The 11,489-nt window shown below is 38.6% G+C and overlaps 1 protein-coding gene across 12 annotated transcripts in view; it reads right to left on the bottom strand.

Moving 5' to 3' along the window:
- Positions 1-11,456, bottom strand: part of zyd (sodium/potassium/calcium exchanger zydeco) — a 16,849-nt gene extending 5,393 nt beyond the window's left edge. Inside the window, exons 1-11 of one of the 12 annotated variants that reach the window (XM_086991801.1) lie at positions 11,189-11,426; positions 10,720-10,823; positions 7,824-7,918; positions 6,762-6,894; positions 5,750-5,866; positions 5,524-5,597; positions 5,093-5,193; positions 3,714-3,804; positions 3,069-3,286; positions 1,225-1,381; positions 683-816 (exon numbers count right to left, since the gene is read on the bottom strand). In XM_086991801.1, the coding sequence (XP_086847927.1) occupies positions 683-816; positions 1,225-1,381; positions 3,069-3,286; positions 3,714-3,804; positions 5,093-5,193; positions 5,524-5,597; positions 5,750-5,866; positions 6,762-6,894; positions 7,824-7,880 (1,082 nt within the window). In that variant the 5' untranslated portion in view covers positions 7,881-7,918; positions 10,720-10,823; positions 11,189-11,426. Of the gene's footprint in view, positions 1-682; positions 817-1,224; positions 1,382-3,068; positions 3,287-3,713; positions 3,805-5,092; positions 5,194-5,523; positions 5,598-5,749; positions 5,867-6,761; positions 6,895-7,823; positions 8,048-8,893; positions 9,075-10,719; positions 10,824-11,064 lie in introns of those variants that run through there. The other 11 variants (XM_022808786.2, XM_022808787.2, XM_022808782.2 and 8 more) reach the window with 11 other exon arrangements.
- Positions 11,457-11,489: the final 33 nt, after the last annotated feature.

Here is an 11,489-nt window from a genome sequence, read left to right on the forward strand (position 1 = left end):
TATCACAAAATATTCACTAAGACGACAGAAAGGGTAGGCAAGTTTGTGACTTTTTTAGGTTGCTATAAAAATTGTAAAAATTTGCTTAAGAATATTTCAAGTTAACTAGTAGTTCTTGTACGAAATACACTAATAAAATGAAGTATTTATTCTCCATATTATATACCAATTTACTCGATTTTTGCCGACATTTTGACTGACCAACTAAAAGCTATAAGAGAACTCAGTTGATTAGGCACGCTAAACATGATCGGCTATCTCCTGTTATGATTTGCGTACCCCATGTCTTCCTGTCTTCAAAAAATAAAGGTCATGAAAATTAGAAAGAATATTCATTCCGCCGAAAAGCCATAAGATATATTCGTGAAAAAAAAACGGCGCAAGCCAATTGTTTTGTGCACCACTCAGAAAAGTGTAACGTACTAGCCTGCTCCACAGACACTGTGACAATTGCTGCATTTTAAAACCTACAAAGAAAAATATTTTAATTTTATGAAAAATTATTATCCGCCTCGGGGAATCGAATCCCGGCCTCTCGCGTCACAGGCGGGGATACCAACGGGGACTACGATTTGCTATGTACAAAATGGGTGTGCCAGATAGTTCACGTTTCGTTGTTAGTCACTAAATTTGCACCTTCTTTCCGCTAATGCGTATACACGTAATTAGAATGATTAGTTACCGATTAGCGATGACTGTTTTGGCAAGCCAAGGTGCGCCGAGACAGAAAAGGAGATCGAAGATGTTCGACCCGAGAAGACTGCACAGGGCCATATTGCCCTTTCCGCTTCTCGCTACCAGAACAGTCGCGAACAGCTTAAAAGAAGATTTCACCAGGTAGAACTACGTAAAGACAGGTAATGATATTGCGTACGCATGCAATTCTTCGAATGATTTCAGCAACAGAATAATTTAAAATAAAAAACAAAGAAGTTTAGGATACACACTTTCGAGTGTACACTTTAGAAGTGCACATGGAATTATTTGAAAAAGTATTGTTCGTGGCTGCACAGTGTTTTCAAGCAGAAGGAAGTTTACAACAAGATGAAAGATTGAAAACCGCCAGCTCCATCTAGTATCTTCAAATTGCTTTAAGCACTAAGCAATGTATCTAGCTGTGATTATTAAGAATAGATCTATATTTTGATTTTACTATATCTTATTGCCACTGACCAGGTTGTTTCTTTAAGTTAGGGAAAGAAGCTGCTAGAAAGTTCAAACTACCTCCGGCACGCTGGTGCCAGTAGCAAGGATGGTAAGCCCTGAAATCGTGTCTGGAACGCCAAGCGTGTATCCTCCGACGGTGACCATCCATACAGTGATGTAGGAACTCAGTCCAATCCATAGAACCGAAATCAAGAAGGTCAGAGGGTATAAACACCTGGCGAAACGACATCACGTCTTCAGAAGTTTAACTTACCGTTCACTGCAAAATGTACTCACAGTGGGATCCATAACTAGGCAATAAACACATCAGCAGTTTAGAATTGCCATTTGAATGTTTCGTGTCTGGTGCGTCTACCATTGTTACGCATTGCTTCAGACGGCCGGCTCTTTTCAGCACGAGACGACGTACGTCTACTCCTGGTTTTAAACCCAAATTACTTCACTAGAAATACTGTATAGTACATATGAATATGTAAGTATATATATATCCTTTTAGTAATTAGTAATAGGGTTCGGGACATTCTTTTTAGAATTTTTATTTAAAATAATTATTTTAAAACGTTTGTTAATTTAGAACTAATATTTACAGTTATAATTACTGTGTTAATTGTTAGAAGGCAAATACATGCCACATATTTTCAATTATACCGCAGCATCATAGGATCTACTACTAGTTCATCGCTTAGAAGGTTAAGAATCTTCAGGTAACCGGCCTGTTTCAACTAGGCGATTTTATTTTCTTAAGAGATCCACTGATTATTATCGAAATCGCCTTCGATGGCTAGCTAGACTATACGTACAACTTCTAAGTGCTCGTAGGATAGTTATGGAACAGATAGATTTAATAGATAATACAATCATTCTTTACGAATGGATCTCTTTATATTATTGTTTATATATATATATATTATAACTAACCGCCTTAAAATGAAGGAATACTAAATGTACATTAGTAAATAGAAGTTGCTTGCATCAATTTTTAACTGCCATACCTTAGGGAAAATCAATATGTGAAGAACATCTGAAAGTAATTCGCCGCCGTTCTAGAATCCAGTGAAAATGCTTGGAATCACATAACTTAAATAGAAAGATATTTCTAACAATAAGCTTTATTTGGACACCATGACGATTATATCGGTAGAAGGGCACGTTTCTTTGCAAAGTATTCGAAAAACCACGCAAGCGGAAGCGACCAATACGTCGTCAAATGTTTCAAAGCTTTCTTCGCTCTTTTGGGTACTGCCGGTCAGTTAGTATCGTACATTACGTAGGGAAAAATGGATTCGAATTATACCTAAAAGTCACATCTGGCTATTTTAAAAATTGGGTTATTTACAGTGCATGCTAAGCACCGCAACTGACCGTGTCAAAGCTAAGCATTTCAAAATATACAATCCGCCTCTTCGATCCTTTAGCCATTGCTAACGACTTCACATGGATGACGATTCGGGGTAACAGTTTTTGACAGCTACTTGTGTAGAAAATCAGTAAGCCTCCAAAGACAAAAAATATTTTGACTTCTTATATGCGTTAAGCACCGCTTTGGAGGGCCGGCGCCTACCAGCGACAAAATTGCGTGCATCTGCGTCGGCGTTCAAGCCCAGACCACTACGTATCACGCAGTCCCTAATTTTTTTTAAGCGAACACATAACCACTCCGTTGCCGTGAAGAGTACATTAAAACCTTTAAAAAGACAAAAATCTTATAACCCGATCTTCCGGAGTTGCGCTAGATATTTTTACATTATCCGCCTCTGGGTGTTCTCACAAGAATCATTTGCCAACGATTAAATGCCTAACTATAACAGTTGGCAGAGTGTGCCATATTTAGCAGGGTGAGTCTTTTTCTAGCTCTACATTCAACTAAAAAGCATCCGTAAGGCACGAACAACTCGACCTACCGAAGTTGTCCTCTGACATCAGGAATTGTGCACGTAAGGACGATATTCGCGGGCAGAAAAATAAGCCACGAAATTAGTGCGAAGAACCCTCCATTTGGAACCTCAAAAATTGGAGATGGTAATTTTCTGTTATCATCGTCGTTGCACTGAGCCACTGTGGTCTCCTCCAAAAGAGCAGTGTATTCCGTTGATTTTACTTTTTTTGAGAGATATGCAATCTAAAAGGTTCAAACATAAATTGACATAAGAAAAAAGTGTTTATATCAGCAGTAGATAAAAACACGACAGTTCACATCGAAGTAGCTGTTAGAAACATCGCACAACTATATGGTTACAGAAAGGAGTCTGAACTGAGTTCGGCGAACTTCAACAACTTGTAGTTTTTCTGAAAGCGATATGTATTAAAATTGATTTAAGCCCCTTATTCCACTGAAACGGACGTTGTATCTGTATTGAAATAGATTTAGATGTCTTTTACGTCATAATAGATAACTGTATTGCGCTCTTTTATCTATATAATTAATATAACACTTTTGATTTTGATTTCTGGTCTCTTCAAAGTCCTAAAATGAAGCGTCATAAATGAAAATAACACCAAATATCACTTCGTAATAGTTACGTATTGCGTGTGCAATAAAAACTTACCCCGTAGTGCGCAACTTTGTCTAGACGCGTGTTAAAAAGCATAATGGCCACATATAGACCGTAAAATAACAGCAGGATTACTGCCTCGTACCTGGTCGAACAAAGGGAGTTAAACAAGGCAAAGTTAATAATAGTAATTATCATATGATCGATAAGGCCATGAGATACCCTTTTGTGTTGGCCGAAAGGTCACACACACACTGATGGGTCTTTGTCACATTTCGTACATTCTTGGCAGTTTTACTTTACATAAAGTGCTAGATAAAATGTGCGATTTCATTTTTTTTTGCTCAACTTCTACTTTTTATTGGAATGCAATATATTGCTACCTCGGTCGACACTAAATAGACATATCAGATAAATCATCGTTTTAATGAAAAAATATTTAATCCTAGATAATAAAAACGATGGCTTTGATCAATTTTCCGCTCAAATTGGATTAATATTTCCCACAATTTAACGTAGTGACCTACTCTCCAACCAATTGTGACCACAGTGACCAATTGTAATAGGTAAATATTTACCATTTTGTATTGCAAATTTATCACCCTACGATATTTCTAAATATAGCTACTGTTCGTTGGTAGAATTGTACGGAATTGAAAGAAAAGTACGCTTCGCGTCGTAGGAACGATATAAACATACTCAGATAGAAGACTAGGTCGTTTAATTGATGCATAGTAGAGAATGAGTAAATTGTGCGACAAAAAAAACTCACGGAACCCCTGTGAAAACCGTTATCGCGAATTAAAAAACATAAACCAGTTCGTTCAAACATCGTTTTGTTTCGCAACCGTGATTTAACGGTTTTTGAAAGAACGGCGTCTTGTCCACATTTGCCTTTATAGCCCCGCCTTATTGCTAACCAGGCAGATTATGTGGAAATAATTGCTGCTCCTAGTTAAAGAATAGTATGCATTCTAGAAGCACGTAGCCTAAGATTACTACTTCAGGTTTAAGGTTTTAACAAAAGTAATCTGCTTTCAGTATCATTCAGAGAAATGGGAAAAATGTTTAGCTACTCAGAAATGTAGAATTGCTTGAGCAGATTAGCAAAGTAGATGACCTATGCGTGACTGGACCATAGGGTTACATATATTACAACTGAATTGTGATAAAAACAATAAAAGTAGCACTACACTTCAAGCGAAATTGTTTCCCAATCTTTATCAGGAGAGCTTCACAAAGTCCTTCGTGAAGTTTCACATTGATTAACTTTTTGTTTCTTGCACACAAAAAAAACCACAGTCTTTGATCTTATTCAACTGCAGGATGCGATTCGCATTAAAAATTTACTGGCTGGATTTAATAAAGTTGATACTTGAAATTTTATGCATGAGAACACTAGTAGATTTCATCATAAATCTGCGAATGCTTACCATGACACGAAGTTGTCCGAAATAATGATTATAAGAAGGGTGACGCTCATTATGTATACGACGCTGTCGCGACTTATCGGGAACCAGTCAATTTTCAAGTCCTAGATCGTGATAAACCATATCAATTAAGTTCGCGATGCCGTACTATAATTTTTTCCTGCCTGCGAGTACTGTTAGAAGTCGGAAAGCGCCGGTTAAATAATAGCTGTTAGCTATCCGCAGGAGAGTCGAAGCAGAATATGATTAAGTTTACGCAAATACTAAACAGATTTTTTAAAATTAACAGCTTTACGGTTGTGGGTTACCGTCTGTTCTCGAAGATGATGTTCTGTTTTAGAAGACAGATACCTTTAGCCGGAGTATAGTAACAAACGTATTTGTATCAAAAGAAAAAAAGGTAGTACCTTAAAGAAGCTGCATCATCAACTGACCTTTTTACCGACCGCCAGGCCAATTACTGCCGTCACACCAAGAATATTGAATACCGCCGATCCAACAATGGTGCCTAAGCAGAAAAGCAGAGAGAGCTTTACAAATATTAACCAGGATTATAGAATCAGAAGATCTGGCTGGTGCAAGTCAATGGAAATCTGCCGGCAGACATCTTAGAGGGCAAAGTGTAATATAAGTTATCGTATGTAACAGCTGTATCCGTACCAACTCCGATGTCACCCTCAGTGATAAACGAGCCGATGACAGAGCTGAATAGTTCAGGGGCAGAGGTTCCTATTGCCATGAAAGTCGCACCGGCGACATCCGACGAAAGACCGCAGGCTAATTATTCATTTGAAGACAATTGAACAAAACAAAGATCGTTTGAGAAAAACGTCGAAGGGGAACAGAATACACTGTGGACTTTTCAATGGCTATTATTTAGCTGCATCTTCATGAGGTGTGATAACACACCGAAATAGCTTGCCCAGTACCACGACAATATGGTTTGAAAGTAAAGGTGAAAAAGACAAAAACATCGAACTTCAGTAAGCCAAAAGGAACTCCATGCTGATTAGGCGGAAATTACCGCTGATAGCGGAAAGATGCGTCGTTTTCAGATAAAATTATACGAATTTACGTAGATAACGGTTTGCTTGCTCTATTGGATCTTATAAAAATACGTTTTTTTTTGTGGGAACATAAGGAAAACAACAATCAACGACGGCAGTATATGTTTAAACAGAACGTTTGGGGTGTGTTCCTACGTTTGACATTTTGACAAGAAAAGTGCGGAATCCGATTTTTGCTCTTATACTTGCGATGTGAACGGTCTAGAAATCTCTACTTTTTTTTTAAAGGTCTAACGGTCAGCTAATAAATTTCTTAACGCGATTCTTCGCAGAGCACGGGTTTTGCTAGAGCTATCTACAACACATAGGAAATTTTCTTTCAACCTTCTGCTTGCTGTACTCATGGGGAGATGAAGATATCGCCCCACACACGGTAGCCCAGCACGCTGCGCTTTATTAGGTTTTCCAGGCTTTTACAAGCATTAACATCCAAAGAGCCCTACGAAACCATTACGGCATATTGTCCAGAGTCTTCCTGAGCACCTGCTTATGAACTAAGATGCTTCTTCGTTCCAAAACTGCACACTTAAAAGTCTATTAACGACAGTGTTCAATATGTTTTATATCCTTTTGGTTGATTTAAAGTAGCACCTTTAATTACTTACCATCGCTGGCAATTTCCAGGCTAGGTATAAAGTAGCGATTGCAAACGATACCCATTACGCCGCACATATAGAGAATTACAGAGATATGAATTGCGATCGCCCCAGTCGCCCTCTGCTCTTGCGTGAACAGGTCCTGCAGCCACAAGGACAATACAAACCGAAAAAACACGAGTACGAGTTAAGCTGATAGCTCGGAAAAACATCATTATATATTACACAAAAATGAGTGACGGTGTACGCGCAGTTCATCCAGAACGGTTGGTCTGCGGTCCACAGTGTTTAATACTCTAAGTCTACAAAGCTAGTTTAATGAAGCCAAAGACAGCCATCGATTCATCATTCATTTCGTCAAACGTTTTCGCATATGGCTTAAAAGTATCACAGAATAACTTTCATACATTTTGGCGAAATTTATTGAATCATTTGTTTCTATCATTTATGTTGAACCGAATAGCTAAGGAAATCGCGATGCGTCGAAGCTGTAGTTATCAATCCGTTACGCTGGTCACTATTTGTGACGTGACGTATATTGCTCCTAATGAAATTACTAGCAGCGTCTCGCAGTACGCTTGAAACCCTACAGATCTTTGTTATATTTAGATATCTATTTCAAGGTCTCTTAACGGTGCAAAATATGTTCCGTTTTTACAGAAAAGCATAATTCCTTTTCAAGTCATTTTAGCTAAGATAATTTTGCTGTTCTTACAGAATGTCCTATTATCTGTATGAAACAAAAAGGGACTGCACGTGCACGCGGGCATTGGAGAGAAATTTTCAGACTTTTTATGAAAATGTGTGTATGGGCTTGTTTTGACAGCAAAACGCTGCGGGGCAAAACATCATGCCCTAGATCGACAAATTGCGTTAACGCAAAAAGCTGACCAAAGCTTAGCTCGTGCTATAGACTCCACCGCCGCTGCACTTTCTTATTAAATAAATAGAGTGGAAACGGCCAGTTGATTCGGGTATCAGAATACATCAACATCATTATGATCATATGCTAAAATATATAAAAAGTCATGTAGATCACAGTAGTAACCGTGATAACGCTAGGTTCATTACCGGCGGAAAGTCATTGATCGAGGAGAATGTACAGTTGGTGGGTACTAGAGGGTCCATCGTGACGTCTGTGTCGAGTAGCGGCCTGATCGAAGTCACTGTGGAACGCGTGCGCGAATTTATTTATCACTATTTTTTACTGCCATTAAATTGAAGTAGCTATTCGCATCGTTCTCAAGAAAAGATGCACGGAAATTCAAATGGTTCAGGAACACGATGAACGCCTTCTGATAAGTATAAGAAAAAGCAATTGTTAGAATTTATTCAAATCAGTAGCCGTATCTGGCCGTTCCTATGGCAACTAAATGTTGCGAGCCAATTATGATGCATTATAAAGGTTTCTATATATATATATATATATATATATATATATATATATATATATATGTTAGGGTACGGTATCTGAATTAGAACAAACTTTGGCCTAATGGGCACGCATTCATTCATCATAGATGTTATCCAGTTCTGCTGCAGAGAAACTCCCCCAAACACTAATTTCACCGAAGTCAACGAGCTATGTTGCTGTTAATTTTCATAGAACTTTTGAAGGATTCATGAAACGTTCTCTGTTTGAAGAGTTTGACTGTTTCGTCAGCTTGCATTTTCTAGCATAAAGTTTCATTCCACTGAAATTGTCTCTATCGAGCAGCACTATAATGACCATACACTTACCAGTATCGTTCTACGCAGAATTACTAATGAAGAATTAGTCGCGGATTAAAATAGTAACGTTTTAAAAAGTACTAGTTAATGGTTCACTTTTCGTATTGAACCTGCAATCGCGATGGATAGTAGTCAGTTATGCTGCATATGCAAAAAACATTGTTAACACATACGTTTTTAAGGGTAAAATATAGGGAGGAACTGCAATTTACGTGCCATATACATGTGTATATAATGAACACTGTCAAATTATCAAAGGACTTTTGCCTTATTCTATATACTGATGATAATACGTCGAGCACTTATCTCACTAACGCAGCGTAGCTAACCGCTAACAAAAGTTCTCGTGCGACGCGAAATCGCCCAGTATTTTATCACTTATACACTGAGTTCTGCTCTGAATACCTCACCTTCATAATAGGCTGTATTGAAGCACGGAAAAACCAATAATACATCCCTAAGCGTCTAGTGTATTCGCGTACCCATTAGACATTGGTTAGAGGTTTCTTTTAAAAAAAGCGTTAACGCTTTTTTTCTTAAAACGCTTTGAAGATAGCGCGCATGCCGCGCATCAAATAAGTGTGACGGCAGGCAGTAAAAGTATAGAGCCCATTGGACTACGACGCACCTCGCTCTGTCCCTATTTATCGTGTACAAATAGACCCTGTGGTCGCATAGCACCCCAATAGAAAGTGATTCACGCAGGAATAATGTACGTAAGCAAAAAACTCAATTGTCATAGAATGTTATTGCTTAGATATGCCTAAATATTTTGAGATCTGCCCGGTCACCTAGATTAAGCCATGATTCGCAAAACTTACTCACAGCACTTTTCAAACTCTATACTTTACCCAGCTACCTTCCTCTGTTAGTGATAGACCATTTATACAGGCTTTATAGTTGATCGGCCTGCGCTCAAAGCCTCTCCAAAATCAAATTTCGAAAGAATAATGTCCTTCATGATAAACGGAACAGATGAATAGATCTACCCTTTATTTATTAATTAATTATACACTTTTATTTTTTACAATTTATTATTCATTAATTATACATAATAAAAGCCAAGTAAATCAATCGATGATTCACGGATTAGCGGTCGGAAAACGTTGGGACCAGATAGTCGATAATTCGCTAACAAAAGGGGTCATTACCTGCCTAAACAAAACGTATTCCCATAAAGCAAAATAGGATTATCTGAACATTTTCCGCCTAGCAAGAAACGTAAATGATTGTCACAAATGATACACGCATGAACTTTCTATGAGGCCTGTGACAACAATACTACCCATTAGCTATTGGTAAAAGGTACACAATAGCGAAATCATAAACGGCGGAGATGGCTTACTCGATCAAGGTACAATGCAATAGGTCACTTTTCATCTGAACTAGAATGTTCTTCAATTGAAATTCGAACGCCTCTCGATTGAGTCGAAATAACTATTTCGACGTGTTGATGTCCTTAAGACTGCTCGGACAGAAAATAGGCTAACTTGGTTCTGTGCAGCACGTCTACTTTAACCGAATCCCTTGAATCACGAGCCCATAGCAGGGATTTCGGGGGTCGTCACTCGCAATGCTCCCCATAAGAAACAAAAGGACCTATGAATGCGTTTGTATATCTGGATTTCTATATCGCGTGCTGAAACTTGTTGCAGGATACGGCTCTGTAGCCATGCAAGAAGAAGAACAATAGGAGACGGCAAAAATAGAGTGTCCGATGCCGTGCGTCCGAGATAAGGCAAATTGCACCGCTTTCACATTCCGATACATCATCAGAATTCAGAAAGAGGACTCCGTGGTAATGTCATATGTTTAACCAAATGAACGGTTCGTGAGATTTTCGAAAAAGAAGAGATTTTGTCGTTGCCTGAAAAATTACTCGTTGGCCTTCGTATAGCCCATATTTGTTTGCCATTGACTTATCGGGCTCTGTTTCATGATTTTGATGGCAAATCAGCGTTGAGAATAGATCGTACTCTCTGCCATTCTCTCTTCTATGACTCTTAAGGATCTATTTTCTAAATAGGCTATGTGCATTCCTGATCCACTGACTACGTATTATCGAACAGCGTCAATCTGAGGCACTGAGCCGGCACATAGAGCAGTTTTGCGTGTAACACTATGCTGTATCGGCTTCTCTTATCGAAGCTGTCCTTGCGCTAGTTTTTCAGCCTTTAAACTTTTCACACGGTATAGCTTCATTTGAACGTTTTTCATTGATTAATTTGATATTTACCAATAGCTCGATGTCTTGAACTGCTTGACAAGTCTGCCTCAATATGCCGTCGAAATGTCGTTCGTTTTCAACAACTAACAGCTGATATCTTCATCGTGATCTATCTGTAAGCCGTCTATTATCATGAGCTGTCCGTGTGTTTTCTTTCATGCATAATAGTTACACACAAAAAACTACAGAGGTATGACAGGACTTTTCATGTTAACTATCAGAGAGCTAGTTACTGCAACGAGTTTGTTCAAGCTAGATATTAGCAAATGCAGTGGCAACCAGTTCACTATGTTTGCCCTGGTATTGAGCGTAATTTCGTAAATAACTGGTCCACAACAATCAATGCAAGCTTACTCAGTAACGGACGTGGGGGGAACACAGACGTACAACACGCGAAAGCCAGCAGTAGCGCTATTGTTTTAATATGATTTTGGCAGGCATTGCTTTATTCCACCGGCAAACTCTTTCTTTTAGTTACCATTTAATCACTGTACGTCATCAGCAAGCACACTTATCGCACCAGTCTAGCTTCGAAATACTGCCATGTACAGATTCTAACGTAAATGAACTAACAACATTGACTCTTGTCACAACCGAGGTGCCTAGCACATACGCAGGTTCCTTTCATTCCATTGCAGTCGAATCGCTCCAAGCGATTGTTGGGTAAGTGATGAACAGGTTTGTTAGCTTCCACACTGACCACCTGAATGCGTAATGCATCTAATCTCATCCTTTCTGTAGGCTTATTTTAATGGCATAGCTAAAATAGGTCCTAGCTT

Source organism: Varroa destructor, unplaced genomic scaffold, assembly GCF_002443255.2.
Source record: "Varroa destructor unplaced genomic scaffold, Vdes_3.0 BEIS01000005.1, whole genome shotgun sequence".
Classification (NCBI taxonomy): Eukaryota; Metazoa; Arthropoda; class Arachnida; order Mesostigmata; family Varroidae; genus Varroa; species Varroa destructor.